General features: G+C 51.7%; 7 protein-coding genes across 7 annotated transcripts; 5 read left to right on the top strand and 2 right to left on the bottom strand.

Annotated features, from left to right (window-relative positions):
• Positions 1-3,555: 3,555 nt before the first annotated feature.
• On the top strand, positions 3,556-3,801 carry BCR38DRAFT_345849 (uncharacterized protein; the record flags this gene model as incomplete). Its single annotated transcript, XM_040856213.1, has 1 exon — positions 3,556-3,801. One exon carries the CDS (start codon positions 3,556-3,558, stop codon positions 3,799-3,801), a length of 246 nt encoding a protein of 81 aa, XP_040714007.1.
• Positions 3,802-4,366: 565 nt separating this feature from the next.
• Positions 4,367-5,149, top strand: BCR38DRAFT_234028 (uncharacterized protein). The gene has a single exon (XM_040854338.1). The coding sequence runs from the start codon at positions 4,469-4,471 to the stop codon at positions 4,916-4,918; it is 450 nt and encodes a 149-aa protein (XP_040714006.1). The 5' UTR covers positions 4,367-4,468; the 3' UTR covers positions 4,919-5,149.
• Positions 5,150-5,347: 198 nt separating this feature from the next.
• BCR38DRAFT_475593 (uncharacterized protein) lies at positions 5,348-6,473 on the bottom strand. Its single transcript, XM_040863016.1, has 2 exons — positions 6,089-6,473; positions 5,348-6,042 (listed from the first exon to the last, which is right to left on the bottom strand). The coding sequence occupies exons 1-2, from the start codon at positions 6,212-6,214 to the stop codon at positions 5,734-5,736; spliced, it is 435 nt and encodes a 144-aa protein (XP_040714005.1). The 5' UTR covers positions 6,215-6,473; the 3' UTR covers positions 5,348-5,733.
• A 3,860-nt stretch (positions 6,474-10,333) lies between these two features.
• BCR38DRAFT_410612 (uncharacterized protein) lies at positions 10,334-10,666 on the bottom strand (the record flags this gene model as incomplete). Its single annotated transcript, XM_040858485.1, has 1 exon — positions 10,334-10,666. One exon carries the CDS (start codon positions 10,664-10,666, stop codon positions 10,334-10,336), a length of 333 nt encoding a protein of 110 aa, XP_040714004.1.
• A 450-nt stretch (positions 10,667-11,116) lies between these two features.
• On the top strand, positions 11,117-12,702 carry BCR38DRAFT_458756 (putative HLH transcription factor; the record flags this gene model as incomplete). The annotated part of the gene is made up of 3 exons (XM_040862206.1): positions 11,117-11,240; positions 11,301-12,287; positions 12,341-12,702. 3 exons carry the CDS (start codon positions 11,117-11,119, stop codon positions 12,700-12,702), a joined length of 1,473 nt encoding a protein of 490 aa, XP_040714003.1.
• Positions 12,703-13,799: 1,097 nt separating this feature from the next.
• On the top strand, positions 13,800-15,183 carry BCR38DRAFT_437705 (uncharacterized protein). Its single transcript, XM_040860538.1, has 3 exons — positions 13,800-13,914; positions 13,986-14,381; positions 14,496-15,183. Coding segments are annotated over exons 1-3 (816 nt in total). The 5' UTR covers positions 13,800-13,912; the 3' UTR covers positions 14,914-15,183.
• Positions 15,184-15,766: 583 nt separating this feature from the next.
• Positions 15,767-17,704, top strand: BCR38DRAFT_410609 (uncharacterized protein; the record flags this gene model as incomplete). Its single annotated transcript, XM_040858484.1, has 1 exon — positions 15,767-17,704. One exon carries the CDS (start codon positions 15,767-15,769, stop codon positions 17,702-17,704), a length of 1,938 nt encoding a protein of 645 aa, XP_040714001.1.
• Positions 17,705-18,343: the final 639 nt, after the last annotated feature.

Raw genomic sequence — 18,343 nt, 5'->3', positions numbered from 1 at the left:
ATAACACTACCAGAACTACTTCTTTTATGCACGTTATTGCCTCCACGGTGTGAGGATAGTGAATGGATCGCTATGCGTGTGCCATATATATCTGGTAGGGTGCGCTTGCGGGGGTAGATCAGTAGGGGTTGGGTCCAGGTTAGAAGTAGCGTATTGTCTTCATAGCGCGAGTCTGCAAGCTGCGAAGGCTTAAAGTGGTTGTGTATTTAGTAGGATAAGCACAAGACGTAATGCAAAACGCGGAGTGAATACGAGTAGCAAAAGAAAGGATCGAGACTGAGATAGTCCTGTCTTAAAACTGGGAGCATGAAATAGCTACCAACTAAGAGTTCGGAGGGTTCATCAGTAGTGTAAATCACCGGCGACGTAATTCTTCGAGATTGTATAAGACTCACACTGAGCGCAAGAGCACCCGTTTCCAGTAAATCGAACCGACATTAACGCCTAGCAATAACTTCCATGGGGTTCGCTCCAAACCCTTCCTATCGAGTATGCTTTGCGGTCAGGTTCAAATTTCCATCAAGATTCCTTTGGTTATACAGTCGAAACTTGCTTCATGCTCGGTCGCATCTGTAGTATGATTACCGCTCATGAACATAATAGACACACAATAGATGACTTGAGCCCATAATCACTCCAAACATCGGGTGCAGATGAAGCAGGAAGAAAATGCCGTCTAGCTTGTTAGCTAACAGATGCTTTAGGAGCTTGAGGAGCTTGAATGTGATGCTTGCCTAAGTGCTAAGAACTGCTGCATAGTGAGCATAACTTATTTGAGCAACAAATCACTGTTGTTGGAATGATTATTTTGAAACTGTTAACTGCTAAATTTGCCAAAGTACTCGGTCCTAGTGTAAGACAGGTCGTCTGAAACCTGTAATCCATAACGATCAACACGATGAACTCTCTACAGCCAGGTCGCAAGCCCAGAACGAATTATCAAGTCCAGGACTTATTAATCAATTGTAGCAACTTGTAACTTCTGCTTGTACGTATGAACCTGGCAGCAGGCTTAGATAACATGAGTTCCACATATACGGGAGTTGCAGCAGAGACAGCGCCCCTTCTCCTCAAGTCACATCGGAAAGTCCGCTCGCGCCGTCGACTTGCGGACTTCAACTCCACGGAGTCTCATCCACCGTCATCCGGGGACGCCGCTCACCGCCGGCCATAGACTGAATACGCGACTTGAGCTTCATTTTCGTAAACAGACAATAGAAACCTAGGTCACGTTCCATCGCTTGTAAGTGAGACAAACCATGGCTTTGACCCGCAACACCGCTCGACGCCCGCGACAAGACACGGCTCAGATGCAGCCGGTGCGCGAAGAACCCGTCATGGTGCATCTACGGAGCGTAAATGCGGGCTTTCGCGGCGGAGGCGGCTGGGGACAACATGCCTATGGACTTGGATTTGGACCTGGGCCTCGACTTGGACCCTTTGGCCGTGTCTATGAGCACCAACAATAGCTCTTGCCACATGTTCCTGGGACTGGAAAACAGCTTCTCGTCTCCGCTAAACCCTAGCATCGGCCTGTTGTCGCCCACGGCGGTATTTCAGCTCGATTGGCGCTTGACCAGCTGCTGAAAAACATGTCTGGCAGTACGGCGTTGGATGAACTGTCGCAGAGCGGCGTGTTGAGGCAGCAGCAGGCTGAGATGGTGGGTACGCCTTCCACAGAGGAGAAGAGGGTAATGGTGAGAAAGGACTATTTGGTGATGAATCGCATATGTGTTTGTACTTGATCTACTCTACGAAGCACAGCTTTTCCAGGACGACTACCGCACATAATTCTTAGGTATTACACTCAAACGGGGACAGATCCTAACAGACATGCAGAACCCTAGCAATTAGCTGATACAAGCTTGAAGATTGCCAATACCACGGCACAGTTCAAGGCTCTCGTATGTTTTATTTTGGAGTTGCTTATACACGCACCGCATCCTGAGAAGAGCAATCTCTACTGATAAGAAACTGACTGGCATGTACCAGCATGCATAATTCGCGCGTGACAATACTACGCCGTATATGCATCATTACCTGTACAAAGACAACATGTCCCGCTGGGTTCTCCAGGCGTTTTCCATATCCGGCCTATATGTGAACAAAAACGAAGGCAACCGGGGCATGATTCAGAGCTCTCTACGAGAACGTAACCGACCTGCTCATTCCGGCAACTTCCCCTAATTTCACACCCCAAGCAATGATCGGTCGAGTCCATGCTCTGATGGTGTATCAGACGATACGCATATGAGATGGCGATATGACGCTCGGCCAACAAGCCGACACTGATATGGCCCTGTTGGATGCTTGGCTGGGTAACCTCTGCAAAAACAGAAACAACCTCATCGAGGAGCGTAAATGGACACCGCGATAATCTACCAGAGTCTTGGAAGGTGCGTTGTGACTGCACATAAGATGGGGCACGCATTTATGGACAAACGTGTTCTGTCAGCGATGGATATTTGCCGAGTGTATCCGTAAGACCATCGTCATGGGAAATTTGCTGAGCACTCTTCTGGATCTGATAAAGGGACGGATCAAACCTGGTAGGAGTCACCATCATTACTGGCATAGATGCGGCATCGTGCTAATCTGACTCGCAACTGAAAGCGGAAACTGGGCATTGATGCATCGTTGGTCCCTGTAGCATCACTTGTGGGATGCGTTAGCTTCACTCAGGTTTTTCCAGGCATGGAAAATAAACGTCGCTTCATTGTCTCGGGTTTGCACTACGAAGAGGTCCTAACGATGGGATCGGGTGATGATTTGGACGAACTCTCGTGAATCTTCCTCATTATGTGAGCATCCACGTCTTACTCCCTATCTTATAGGTGAGCTATACTGACCTCTAGTGGTAGTTACGTGGTAGATACTATGGCGTTAATGAAATCAAGACTGTTTGTCACGAGACGACTGTAGACCGGTTGGCTTCGTAGAGCCGCCGGTTGCATTATCCAAAGGTCTGGTGTCTGCAGCGTGGCAAACAAGTCAGTCTTGCGGACCAAATAATGAATAGTAACTCCGCAACTCACCGCTGGCCTTGGTGCCGCTTTGACGGACACTGCATAGGCCAAGTCCATCTCGAGTCTGCACATCCAGTCTCGGTGCTGCTGTCATCATATACTAGGGCCTCTATAAGAAGGTTCTTACCCACTGGTCTTCATTTCTTTGCATCATTTTTAGCAACAATACCTAGTCCAATACCAACATAATTGCACCTGACAAGCCCAGTAAAGCCATTCACCAAACAACGACTACATGTTTCTATGTCCAAGATGGCTTCCATCTCAACTCGTGAACTCGGCAAGAACGGCCTCATGGCCCCTTGCATTGGATTCTAGACCACAAGCCTGTCACACTCTTATCAGGACCCCCTTCCAGATGAGCAACGCCTAGCTGTGTTTGACTACGCTCACAAGATCGGAGACTTTTTGGGACACCAGTGACGCCTATGTAAGGGACTGGTATCCACAGACCATATGAAGATCGGTCCATATACTAACCCTCCATCAGGCCAACTCAGAGGATCTACTGGGCAAGCGTTCTGCCAAAATGGCAAGCGTTGCGACATCTTTCTCGCCACAAAATTCGGCGGCATCTACGAAAGCCCCAACGAATACGTCCCCGACGCGTGTGAGGCGGAACTATCCCCGCGTCTTGGACAAGAATTCCTCCAAGAATAGGACGATTGTGAAGACGCTGCATAATAATGCTTGCGAAAAGAGGTGTACGGCGGAGCAGTTGGCGTTAGCTTGGTTGTTGACTCAGGGGGACGATGTATTTCCTATTCCCGGGTGAGGTTTATCTTCATTTCTATTTTATCTTGACGATATAAAAATACTAAAATATAATATGGCACGGCCAAGACAAAGTACCTCGAGCAAAACTTTGCTGCTGCCAATCTGCAGTTGACGGCGGACGAAGTCGACAGGATCCGCTCGCTAGTTGATAATGCTGTAGCGGGCGCGAAGTGTCCTGAGGCGCATGGTATTCTTCCCTTTGCTGATACTACACTTCTTTGATCCGGTGGATTTTCTCATTGAATCCATATAGTGACCATAGGAGAATACATGGCTGTGTCAAGTACGACTTCTTGGGACGCTGAGTTGAGTTATCGGGAATGTTCTAGGAACTTCAACATTTAATTGTATTCTTGATAGGTAGAGAGCAAGAAAATCAACTTCCAATTTTGCGTCCTCGCTTCTTGAGCCAGTCTTCCAGTTACTAATGTGCTGCCTCTCTTTCAGGGGCTCGTCTAACCTCGTAGTCTTCACCGGAATGCTGTCGGCACTGCCACTCCCTACTCCCAGAAGTAACAATATCATGAATCATTCAAAAACACACTTTGTACTCGGGTAAGCCGCCTATCTGCTGCCACGGTAATACCGGCAGATTAAAACTATCGTAGGCTAGAAAACGCAGGGGGCAGAGAGGGGCGATTTGCTTCCCCAGACTGTCAGTTGACATGGTAATGAGCATGCACTCATTACTCACGGTTCTCAATATAGACATAGATCGCCCATATCACTCAACACGTTATTCCGAAAAGCTCATATTAGGAAAATTCCCAGAGATCTGCCATAGTGCTATGAAGTCCTCCAGTCGAGGCGTCAGACCAACCCCTGACCGTATCCCTTATCATCGCATAATCCTTCCGGTTCCATGGCTCCCACAGATCGATCCAGCAGGCAAGCGGCATACCGAAAAGGCTCCCGACATGGACTCCTACCGGACCTGCGTCACTTTGGGAGCCGAGACAAACACTCAAGGCATACATAGATACACCGAGTCAAGTTTCGTCCCACGCGGCGTGCGTGGCTACCTGCATGTGCGCTTGTCAGTCCTTCCTTGTCTCGGCCGCCTTGTTCACCAACGTGGGTTCAACATGATGACAAGCGCGCACCGATGCAGGTAGCCGGTATATGAGTGCTTACGACATACGTACAGTTCCCATCACGTTTTGTTTTGTTGGGGCTGGGGAGATGTTCCCGGCAAATCGGAATTTGGGCAAAATAGGTGCATACATCTATTGAGTGGTGTGGTGTCACGATACACACGCATCTCGGATGGCTGCCGGTGGCGGAGCGATGGCGAGGCAGAAGGATGCTGTCAAAGGGCAGCAAACAAGCAAACGACTAAATCGCTTCCATCTCAAGAAGACAACTCGCCACGATCTGCCGTATCTGGAAGAGCACAGGATCGTGTGGAACGGTGATTGACGATATTATCTGGATGGGGTTGATGTGAGGACTCGACTGGTGGTTCGTGGCCAGCAAACTGCTTTCATTGCAACACGTTACCCCACGAGCAAACTACTGATTCCTAGGCCGAACAGTAAGAATTTCCCAAGATGTTCTTATTAAAAGGGGCAGTAACTACTCTATGTTACCCAAACACCACTGGATTTGTACCAAGTGATCTGCAATCGAGAGGACCCTTTACTGATGCCTTACGGAGGCGCAAGCGATGAGATGAGATGAACCATGTATGGGTCCATGTTAGTCATGCCACAGGCATGCGAATGTATGAGCTGATGTGTTCGGGAAGACGATCGCGCGTCCTCTGTATCTTGCAGAACCGAGGGAGAAAATATGACGACCTCGATATCGTTGGCCGGCGATCAATGATTACTGAACACGACGCCGCTGGTGGCATTTATTAGAGTTTCAACTGCCCCCGTCCCTGAAAAACGATATTTGATGCACACTAAAATCGGTAGCACAACGCGACCTACACGTGATGTGCCGGGTGTGCCTGGATAAGTGGCGGTTGTCGTCGCAACTTGCCCTGGATAGTACCGCACCCCGCAAGCTCGGAGTATATAGCTGTAAAGGCGGAAGGGCTGAGGCGTGTTCTCGTTAGACTTGGCATATGGAAGTATAGTGGGGGCACTTCAGGCCGGTCTAAGCCGATATCCGCCCTAGGCGAAGCTATGTTATGCGGGAAATATGTTCTCGGCGAACTGGCACAGTTTAAGTTGCACGAGGCAATGGGGGGAGGGGGATGGGGTGACTGACTTCCCCCCCAACTAGCTCTGAGCTATGGCAAGTTAGTAGGAGCCATTAAGAACTCAACAAACACTTGCCAAGTAATGAGCGCAAGCTTTGGAGATTTGGAATGCTTCTGCTCGCACCGACGACAGGCTAACCGGTAGTCGATCCTGGTATTGTGGCTGTTGCCGCCCAGCTCGTGTCACAGCCACCAAAGCCATGTCTTGCAAAAAGCAGATGATTCCAGCTGATAGACCACAGACTAGCTCCCGTTCGCAACCATGCCGAGAAGGCAAGGAACAGGCGGTTGGGCGGCCAACAAGGAGGAGGTTGTCAAGCCTACTTGATTCACTGTCAGGATATGTCAAGACACTCCCGGGAAGCCACGTTTTTGCTCAGTGGCAGTTTTCGCCGAAGAATGCAAGTGCACGACGATCCTCTAACGTTTGTAGGTCGGAAATTAAGAAATATTATACACAGGGTTTTATGCCAAGAAAGCCACAAACCTTCAGCCCTTCCTACTTGTTCATGTGTGTTCATATGTGTACGTGTGTGTTGCTTTGTGTTTAAGCAGCAATTATGCTGATGGCAAGGAATTGCCCGGTTTTGTTACCATCCGGCCGAAAGGCCTGATCGATTGAATTCGTGGCTGAATAGATACGAGGCCATAAGTATGCGAAACGAGTTGAGCAGAACCGCCGATGGCTCAAGGGCATTGTCATCAGACCGGGCTCTATTGAGGCGAAGGTGGAGAGCGAGAAACATCTTGACCTTTGTGTGTGGACACCATGAACCGATATCCTACTTGATAATGCAGCATAGCAATGTGCAAATCCAACACAGTGTACGCGCCATCTGCGTCATATACTGCTTCCTTCGCTCACGTGGTGGCCAGTAAGCTATCTGAGCATATCTTTTGAAGCGTCAGCTGGGCTTCCTTCTTCCAGGTTAGCTGTGTGAACTTCTTGATTTCTATAGTTCGCTTGGTGGCTACACAGCTTCTTCATTTGGAGGGAAATCGACGCATTAAATTTCGACCGTCGCTAACGTTCTGCATGCCCAAATGAGGAAACGTCCCCCAGCTGAAAGCGACGTCGAGGTTTCAATGCGGGGGAATTGACCGTCAGGACGCTGTTACGAGGCGTAGATTCCGTCAACATACTAGGATTGCGGTTACAAACGTCTACAAGAGGACATCGCTCCGACCATACAGGACTTATAAGTGATAACCAGAAAGTTGTAAGTAATGATATGACCGGGCCAATGGTACCATACGGAGTAATATGGATCGTGCCCAAGTTGTTGAAGTTCCAAAGTTTATGAAGACACTCCCCACAAAATACAATCTCAGATCTGTCCATCCTATTCCCGGGCCCGTAGCAAGAGAGCCGCGCCGGTCCTTTCACCTAAGGGCAACAAGTATTCCGCCGAGCGAGATTGCGTACAGCATGTCATCCCCACTAGTCCACATCCATTGGACAGCTTGTGGGTCGCTCTGGGTAGCGACCCCATCTGGAATGCACTTCCGCGGCTTGCAGGACCAGGGCCGGTAGCTTATTGTTCGAAATGAGAGAAGTGACAGGGGACAGAATCTCTTAATAGTACCGGAACGTGGCCAGCACACGACAGCAGGCTGCAGGCCCACAGCAGGCCCATAGTACAAGTTTGAGCCCGTGCATAACGGAGGAGTCCCGGTTGCTCGTACTCCCGTACCCTATTTGTTATAATTTCTGGCCGTTTAGTTTTCCCCTTCCATCTGAATTGACGGGATTTTCGGGAACTGGCAGCTTGGAGATTTGTATTCGTACGCTGTCGCTTAAACATAGCTCGATACACGACGTTCGCATTGTGCAAGTACAGTACGGCTGACAATGTTGAGGCCCACGTGGGCTCTAACCAAGCAAAGTATATTTACTATGTGGACCCCCAAATGCGGAGAGCTGTTGCCAGGGATGGCTTGGGCCCGGATTTACAAAAGGTTTTCTCCGAACGGTACCATGTTCCCTTGAACTTTCGAGGGCGACTCGCCTTGTAACGATACCAATCACACTGTGATCCCCAGAGACATTAAGCATCTGATAAGTTGAGTCGCTCTGTGCCGTATACCTCGGTTGGGTATAGGAACGAACCCGACGTCTGAAAAGGACTCGCCGTGGCGCATTCATGGCATGGACAAATCCCAGATTCATGCTGGCAATCCGAAAGTCCGAGCGTCTGTCACTAACAATCTCAACGATCGCATGATGGCTCGAGGGCTCGAGGGTTCGAGAGTTGTTCATTGAGCACGGAACTCAGCATGTGACGTGCCTCTTCTCACCAGGGCCTCCCCAGCGAGCTTTCAATAGTCGTCTCCAGTCCCTTGGAAAACGGGCCGTGCTGCGTCCAATATATGCCAAACAATGATGACATGTCAAAAACAGCTGTTTGTATTGCCGGATGAAAACGCCGCAAGGAACAAACGCAACCCGCTCTGTTGTCAACTGATCGGTTCGACATGTCCCGAGCGGCTCAGCCAAAAGTTACTCCACGGTGGACGACTCTGGAGCCGCCTCTGCAAGACGGGGGGGCACTCATCGACTGTCAGACGAAGGTCAATTGTGACTTCAACCCGTGATTGGACTATCAAAATGCTACCATGCGCGGAGACGCAGCCGTACGAGGTGAGATTGTCGAGTGTGCCCGAAACATAGATTTGGGACGCTGGGTGTTGTAGCTCATCCGGTTTGCGAAACAGTGTACAAGTACACAATAGTCGACCACGTTGCACCTCACCCAGGGACCATGTACGATGTCGCGGGCTTTTCGAGATTGTGCAAGGTCACCCAGGACCTGGAGCAAACTTTTCCACATAACACAACGAACAAACAATTCATAGACACCCCTTCTCTTGCCAATGCCATTCACTATGTAAAATACATGGAAAAAAATTGCAGTTCCACGCCACATAGTATGATGACTCCCATTTGTACGGGCTGGTCCCTGGATGCGCGATACCGGTGACAGAGTGCCCAGTTGTGGAGGTAAAATAGTTTGCCGGGGAATTTTCCACAGACTCCCGGGACAGCCTCGACAACCAAACCTGGCGCATGGTTGCCCGCCTGCCCGCCTAGCTTGCAGCGCATCTCACGTGGCGGCGGGAGATCTGACCGGTGGGGTGGACCACCAACCAACCGCAACTTGCTTGGGGTTTTGCTACTCTGAAATTGGGGTACGCAGACCGTGGCAACAATATCGTAACGTTTGATTGTCCCCTCTAGAGACGCCACATGGTCGCCCCTTCCGTTGGATTCTGTCCGGAGGGAAACGACAACACAATGCATTGATGGCTTCTGCGGTTCAAGCGAGGAAAGAGCATTGCATTGTCTGTCTATATGCCCTCCTCACCTGGAACATGATCGACCAGCAGCAGCATTCTCAGTCAACCTGAAGAAAATCACTGTCGTCGCAATCGTGCGCTTGTTGGCGAGATGGGCGCAAAAGTCTCGAAGTGTGAGCTCTAGTGTCTAGCAATCAGGCACTCCAGATGCACCACACGCATCTACCCATCCTCGGTCTCGATGGTGTTCATCTCAGTTCGGACGCTCATCCTCCACAGTTGCACAGGGCTTTTTTTTTTTTTCCCCTCCCGATTTTTTTTTTCTTCCGGTTCAGAAACCACTCGAAAGCGGGTCCGCTCGCGACAAGTGGTTTGAGAGAAGTCCCTGTCTGCGAACGCTGCACGAGCCAACAGCGCATGGCATTCTGGGCAATGTACCTACCTCATCAGGCGCGCTCGCACAGGCAGCACATCCCAACCTTCGCTTCTATTGACCGTGCCTGTCACGGAACTTTCCACGGATGTGCGACCTGGTGTAAGGGAATGAACGCCTTGCCAGTCCTGATCTCGGCCAATAGATGCTGGTACTCGCTCCGTCTCCTATTATGCTCCCAAGTACAGGCCTTGCCATATCCTGTCTTATCCTGACCTCTGTTGAGAAACGTGACTGGAGCAGAGACGAGAATACTTTCTTCCTTTGTATTGGCACCCGCAGGCAGCCGTACGATTTGAGCAAAGTTTTGGGGGTCGAACAGATACACCAACTTTGACTCTTCACGGACCAACTAGTGACGCATACAAGCTGCATAGGTATCGCTACTTGGCCACGATGCGCCCATAGCCCGTGCCAGGTTCCTCCCCCCCCCCCCCATGCTTTGTCCATGCTCAGGTGGCAGACTCGCTTCGGAGGTGCTCAGTACAAGCGCCGCCACGAGAAATAAGCAACGACATGAGCCGGCTGGCGCGCAACGTGGCCCACGAGTTGCATGACGCTAGCTGCACATCCATGGCTCGGCGGTATCGCCTACCCAAGCACCAGGTAGCTTTCGGCCCATTTTCCGCCCAAGGACGGAGGATGCGGCGGCCCTTGAAAGGAACAGCCCGATGCATTGTTTAATAGGTACAACTTGTTAACTAGGGTGCGCTGCCGCCCACCAGCACAAGGCTCGGTACCCCGTCTTGACCGTGCTCTTCTCCCCAACTCCCATTCTGCTTGCTGCTGCTTCTTCTGTACAACTCTTGAGTTGTTTGGTCCCAGCGGACTGGGATCCCTCGCATCAACCGGCCCCATTGCCCACGCTGCCCACGCTGCCCGCCAGCCCGCCAGCCAAGAGTGGAGAGACGCGAGACAGGGCATCTCTGGGACCAGTTGCTGGGCTCTCTGCCAATCTTAGCCGCTTTTAACTGTTCGCTCCCCGTCCCAATTCTCAGTCAGCCTGCATCGTAAATGCCTCTACGTCCCAGCATTGTTGGCGTGTGAAATCTCAAGCTCTCACGGTTGCTTGCTTTCAACCAGTTGTGCACCATTGCCATTGAAAGCCCTGACACTACATGCTGCTGCGTCTCACGGGTTAACTAATAATTTATTCTAAGCTGCGCTTGAGTTTTCTTGTCTTTAAAACCCAAGTATTTCTAGTCGGCCGCGGCAAGCACGCTCTTTTTTACCCGCCCGAATCTAATGAACCTTCTGTCGACTTTAAAAGCTCAACGACGGTGAAATTTGTCGCAGAGCAAATCATCTACTACAGCTTGCCGACCTTAAGACTCTCTGGCCGTTGCGCGCGCCCTTCGCCTTTCGACGACCGAAATGGCGAACGAGCAGCTGCACCGTCCCGCATCGCAGAAGCTGCCAGCGGGGTTGGCAGGAGTTCTGAACCCGGAGGAAAATCGTGATTCGGCATATTTCTCGAGTACCGACGCCTCGAGCAAGCGTACGTAATGCCGCGTCTTCCAGATTGCCAAATAATTGCCTGCTTACCTCGCACCTCTAGACACATCGGCTGCTTCTGGCATTGGCATAAACGTATTGAGTCCAACCTCAACAATATCGGGATATCAGTCGGCCAACGACAAAACTCCTTCGCCAATTAGTGGCAACATGATGCCCCAACCTCTGATATCTCCGTCCAGCAACATGAGTATCAATTCAATGGTTTCGCCAACAACGCCAGGGAGTGGACGCTTCGATCGGCCTCAGTCATTCGAGTCGAATGGCACCCCACTGGGAATGCATGGAGGCCCTGAGTCGCGGCGTGAAAGTGTGGATAGCAGGATGAACCAGAACTTCGGCGATATGAGGATTGCTGGGTCGCCGTACGCCAGTCACAACCAGTCGACGACTTCGATCCAGGTTAGTCTAGCGCAGCAGAGGAACCCCCGCGGCGGGTTGGACACCAACCTTGCGAGCCATCGCATCTCGAACGGGTACCAACCAAGTGCTGACCGTACTCCCGATGGCCACCCAAAGGTGTCTCGGACAGCACCAGCTATCACGGGGCCCGCAACCAGTACCATTGCTCGAGCGGCGGAACCCACCAAAGGCCAGGCGTGGGCTTTCCCCGAAGAGGAAATCCAGCGCATGCCTTCTGCCGGTAGCTTCATGGACTCTAGACGGAGTAGTATCACGGAATCGATCGCCAGCAGCCAATTCACTACCGAATCGAGGTTACCTCCTGGTCAGCGCCGGCTTGATGACGGCATGGGGACAGACTTTCAACGTTTGTCAGGCCTGTCCGCCGATTTTCCTCCCGTGCATCACCACACACTTCAACACAAGCAACTTTCCGACCTTCACAGTGAAGAGTCTAGCCCAAATTCGGCTGCCCAACCGTACAGTCGAACCCCTGAACTGCGTGTAAGCCACAAGCTAGCCGAGCGCAAACGGCGGACAGAAATGAAGGAACTATTCGAACAACTCAGAGACCTGATGCCGCAAGAACGGGGGTCCAAGGCGTCTAAGTGGGAGATCTTGACCAAGGGTAAGTTTGCTCCTCCAGTTTACCATGGCGGGGGTCCTTACACACGGATTTAGCAATCACGGAGCATCAACGACAGCAAGAGCACATCAAATCTCTATCAACGCACTGTTCCAACGCCCATCAGGAGTCCGAGTATCTGCGAAGGGAACTAGAGAAGCTGCGCATGGAAAATGCCCATTTGCGGGCAGGCATGGGTAATGTGCCTGCAGGACAGGCTCCCGCGAACGCCCCAATGCCTTCACAACAACCTCCGTCCGATCCATATGCTCAAGACCCCTACGGAAGGGGAGCTACACGGCCGGAACTGCCACCGCTGCGATCGTTGAGTGGCAGCCTCGCGAATGGCCCGGAATCCATGTCTGGAGTGCAATACGAAGCACAAAGACCGAATGGATTCCGAACTGAACGATACTAACCGCCTCGGCACGGTCGACTAATTTTCTTTAATTCAAATTTCGGGATACATACTGCGTGCAGTCCCTCTACAGATGGCCCATGGACAGCTTGGAGTTGAATAACCGAGCGAGACTTGGCCGCTTGCTATCAGAGCTGAAACTCGGCAGCATTGCGAAGGAGCCACTGCATTTGAGGCAAAAATTATCCCACTCAATACTTTTTAAGGCCTTGTTTGGTTCTGGAGTTTTGTGAAATACGGGTTGGCTCTCTGGCTTCGTGCCCAATTGGAAGCAGGGTCTTGAAGTGGGCGAGGCGTGGCCGATAAGGGGTAAAAAAAAATTAAAGAAAATTCCTTTCTTAGCTGTGACACAGGGGCACAGCTTCAAGGAAATGACGGATATATTTTCCATGTGGTGGTTTAGGTTGGTTCGGAGTATGGGTTACCAATTTTGTCGGCAAGCGACCAGCGACTTGACGAGCCGTGCGGACGGTGGAGGTCCTCTCTGCTGGCTGTTTGTTTTCTTGGGTGAGGAATCGTATTGGTGTATATACCCAGTCTTCTCCAAATATTGGCCAGTGGCACAGAGTCTTACGAGACATTGGGAGAGGACCAATGTTGGAGATTTTTTGTATAATGGGTGGTTGTACGCAGGGTTGTTTGAGACTAGGAGGATCGAGATGTGGCTATCTACCTACGAGGACCACAATGCGGTTGCATATACCTGAGCTAGGTAGCATCATTATTAAAACCACACAGGAACCCACGGATGGATCCTCACGGCCAATTCCATGATATCCCGTAACCTACCGGCATATCCATCAACACATAAGCAGTGCAAGGTGAGGCTGACTGAAGCTCGGTTAAGGGGTGGCAGTCACGTCATTGTTAGGTTTACATATACGCGGCACACATTTAAAGAACAAACCAACATATCAAACTTCAGACTATAAGAATCGAACTTTCACAACCGGAACAGTTAGCAATTGCCATTACATGGGTCTGGGTAGGGAGTTTAGTGAGTTTTGGGGCCTATTTTGGACTAGTGCTGCAGCCGTTACGCAGCGCGTATAATTGACTGCGTATCATTCGTTTATCGGACCCGGCCAAAATTTTTTCGTGACACTCATCCTGAAAAGAAGCCTCAATTTGTACTGCAATCTTTCTGCGATCATCATCTAACTACACAAGCCCGTTTACGTATCTACGATCTAATCAACTTTCCTGCATCATGTAAGTCCCTGGGAACTCTACCCTTATGGTTCATTCGTTACACTGAATCGCAATTGATAAGTTTGCGGCAGGCATTCCGTTCGACGTGCGGCTCTGAGGGCTGCCAGCTCTTCCTCCTCCGTGGCAGCTGCCGTCTCGAGACAACAGGCCACCTCGTTCGCCATCCAGCTCAGCAAGGCTAGCGTGCGTCCGGCAACAGCTATTTCAGTGTCGCGCTTCTTCTCCCTGACTGTGCGAGTCGCCCAAGACGAGAAGCCTTACGAATCCCCCGCGACGGAAACACCAGAGAATGACACTCCGCTGTCCTCTTCCCCGACGGAGACCGAGCGCGCCCGCGATGGCTTCTCCATTTTTATTAGCAACATGACGTTCGATGCCACTGATATGCACTTGCGCGAGGCATTCGGCAAGTACGGCACCATCACCTCGGTCAACATTGGTCGTGATGGCCGCGGATTGAGCAGAGGGTATGTGTATCCTATTGTTTGTAGTCTACCGATGGGAAGGCTTCAATACGGCTTTCGGATGGATGACTTGAGCACTACTCCATCATGTGGAATCATTTACTGACACACTCTCAGCTTCGGCTTCCTTACTTTCGCCGAGAAGGAGGCAGCTGAGCGCGCCGTCAACGAGGCCCACAAGTCATTCTGGCACGGCCGTCGCATCAACGTCGAGCACCGCAAGGCGTCGTCCGATAAGAAGACGGGCCCCCGACCTCTGAACATGGAGCCGACCACCTCGCTGTACATCGGCAACATCCCTTACGAGACTTCGGACGCCGACCTGAACCGCATGTTCCGTGACCTCGACAACGTGACCGACGTTCGCGTCGCCGTCGACCGCAACACTGGCTGGCCGCGTGGCTTCGCTCATGCCGATTTCACCGATGTCGAGAGTGCGATCAAGGCCTACGAGAAGCTCTCCTCGGTCGCTATGGGCGGCCGCCAACTACGCGTTGATTACTCGGAGAAGCGCAGCGGGTACTCCCGTCAGTAAAGTTGTGGTGGAAGACGCTGGCAATGGATGCGAATCTGCCGACCTGGGGTCATGTGGCCGATGATGAAAAGGGTGCATTGCCCTTCTTCAGCTTGTGTTTAGAACATCCCAAACCTGGGCTGGAAGATGGCATAGATGAGCCATAGTCGGTCATCTGTGGGAATCATGCGCCCGAGAAAAAGGGAACTGTATATATATAACGTGTAGAACAACATGATAATCAGCGGCGGGTGCTGGGGCCGACGAATCAATGTACCATCTCTCCATTCCTCTACATGCTGGGTGCCCCACAATATTGCCAAACCAATACAGTGGCCGATAATTTGCCAAATAGATGACCGTTATGTACGAATCGTAATGATATGGATCTTCTCTACTCTTATGGAGGGGGCGGCCCTAAGATATCCTGGTGGAATATGGAGCCGCACGGGTACGAAAAGGAATGTTGTGGCTGTTACGAAAGTGCATTCCATGAATCGTCGTGACATTTATTCCGCCTACACCTGACACTCAACCTTGGTGTCAAGGTGATTGCACGGAGTTGCACTGCAACGGCCAATGCAGTTTTCAATTCCGATGCAGAAACCCTTCCCTCCTCTTCATGATACTGAAGTTAGTTTCTTGTGAATCAGAGGTGACCATATTTCACACGAACAAAAGCAATGAGGTCAGCAGGCGGAGATAACGCTTCTGAGAGCCGAGGGACAACGCTAAAAATCGTCCCGCATCCCGAGGCTCTTACGCATTCGGTCGTGGTGGGTGCAGCGGGCCCAAACTGAGAACATCTTACAGCCACCTTCGGGGCGCCCAACTTTTTAACAACTACATCCACTCGCGGCGCCAAACAATCAATATGTCTTTTCTTGGCGGTCCTGAGTGTTCGACAGCGGGCAACCCGCTTAGTCAGTTCGCGAAACATACACAGGACGACAAAAGCCTTCAGCGAGACAGGGTCGTCAATGGCGGCCCTCAAGGAAGCGCAGGCGGTTTCCGCAGTGCCCCCAATCACGCCCCCCAGGACGAGATGATGAACGGCTTCCTGCAGCAGAATGGACGATTACCAGACATGCCTCTCGAGGCTATGAACCCGCAGCTTCGACTCGACCACCCGGCACAGGCGGTCCACCTGAGAGCCAACTCGACTTCGCCAACCTGGGCCAACGAGTTCCAACGCAATCCTCAGGCCGCCATGGAGTCGGCCTTCAAGGTACCACAAGGCACGCACTTTGGTCCGGAGGACTATGCGAAGTTTCAGCAAATGACACAGGTGGGGCCGTCAAGGTCGAGTCCTATGCCCCAGGGCATGGCATACCCGGGGCCCATGATGGGAACGGGTATGATGAGTGGTATGGGCAACGTGGGAATGGGCTACGGTATGCGCGGCATGTACGGCAGCCCCATGTACCAGCAGCCGCAGCAACAACAACCGGCGGCGGCACAGTCCATGGACAAAGGCAAGGGCAAGCTGGTGGAGCTCGATGACAACAAGTGGGAGGAGCAGTTCGCCCAGATTGCGCTCGAGGACCAACAGGCGAGAGAAGATGAGCAGAACAAGGCCATGGAACCCGAGCTCAACAAGCTCGACGAGCAAATCCTGCAATCGGAAACCAACGAATTTGGGGACTTCGAATCTATCTGGAGAGGCATCCAGTCCGAGAAGAACGCGGCTACGGAGCAGCTCAACGAAGATGAATGGGTCAACAGGTTCAACGACGAGAACTGGCAGAATGGCTTCGGCTGGGGCGAAAACAACTATAGAATCACTGGCGAACCCCAGGTCGAGAATTACCTCTTCGAAGAAGACAACCTGTTCAAAGATACGCCCAATCCCTTCGACGAGGGCATGCGGATCATGGAACAAGGTGGCAACCTGTCCCTTGCGGCACTTGCTTTCGAAGCCGCGGCGCAGAAAGACCCCACCCATGTCGAGGCTTGGGTACAACTAGGAGCAGCACAGGCACAAAACGAGAAGGAAACCGCCGCCATTCGTGCGTTGGAACAAGCTAAGAGTCTTGACCCTAATAACCCTGGGGCGCTGATGACTCTCGCCGTCTCCTACACGAATGAGGGATACGACAGCACGGCTTACCGGACCCTTGAACGATGGCTCTCAGTCAAGTACCCCTCCATTATCTCCCCCGCCGACCTCTCTCCAGCCGCAGACCTGGGCTTTACCGATCGACAACAACTCCACGACAAAGTCTCGAATCTCTTCATCAAGGCTGCCAACCTGAGCCCGGGCGGCGAGCAGATGGACCCTGACGTGCAAGTTGGCTTGGGAGTATTGTTTTACGGCGCTGAAGAGTATGAAAAGGCCGTCGATTGCTTCGGCGCAGCACTGCAGTCGACAGAGCAAGGCGCGTCAAATCAGCGCTCCCAGGTGCACCTTCTCTGGAACCGAATGGGTGCCACGCTCGCCAATTCGGGGAAGAGCGAAGAAGCGATTGCGGCGTACGAAAGGGCCCTTACCCTGCGGCCCAACTTCGTCCGGGCTCGGTACAATCTTGGCGTCAGCTGTATCAACATGGGCTGCCAGCAGGAAGCCGCCAGCCACTTGCTCGCCGCTCTCGATATGCACAAGAGCGTCGAGAAGGAGGGACGGGACAAGGCTCGTGAGATCCTGGGCGACCTGAGCGATTCCCAGCTCGACGCCATGACAACACAGAACTGCAGTACGAACCTGTATGATACCTTGCGGAGGGTGTTTATGCAGATGGGCAGACGGGATTTGGCAGACAAGGTGGTGGCCGGTGTAGACCCTGCCGTATTCAGGGGCGACATCGACTTTTAGAGGGGTAATGGGTCACGACATTCCGATAAGGGGCTGCATAACTTGTCCGGGAGGCCACTGGGGCACTACTGCCTGTCAAACCCAAACCCAAAAGGCTTGAGGGAAATAAATCCAAGTATCGTTATCATCATTATCAAGACGGCGGCGCATTGATTACGCTGGGGGCAAACACATTTACGAGAAAGCGAGGCAAGAGGCAGTGGGTCTGGGTGCCTATTGAGACTGAATCGTCGGGTGTTGCTGGTGGGCATTGGGAATCGAAAGCCTGTCAAGAAGGACATGGGGGTGCTAGTTCTGAGTGGAGCGGTTGGAGGGCCAACTGGAAAATCACCTGGTTTGTCCGGCAACTAACTCAGCAAGGTAGATGGTGATGCTGGTTAGGTTGGGCTGAGTTATGGGTAGAGTATGAATAATAGCGATTGAATAGTCTAATCCCCGCATGAAAAGATGCCTAACGGTGAACAATAGTCGCGGAAGTTAGTCGACGGGATCATACTCTGCGGATGTGATGTAACGAGGACTCAGTATGAAAACTAGTCTGCTTCCTTTCTAATAATATTGCTTGTTCAAGATGCCTGGGGCTATGGGGCTACAAGACTGCCCATTTGGACACCATCTGGATGGCCTCGCCCAGGAGCC

This window comes from Pseudomassariella vexata (genome assembly GCF_002105095.1).
Source record: "Pseudomassariella vexata strain CBS 129021 chromosome Unknown BCR38scaffold_9, whole genome shotgun sequence".
NCBI classification, from domain to species: domain Eukaryota; kingdom Fungi; phylum Ascomycota; class Sordariomycetes; order Amphisphaeriales; family Pseudomassariaceae; genus Pseudomassariella; species Pseudomassariella vexata.
Note: the sequence above shows the minus strand (reverse complement) of the source record. Positions and strands in the feature narration are given on the sequence as shown.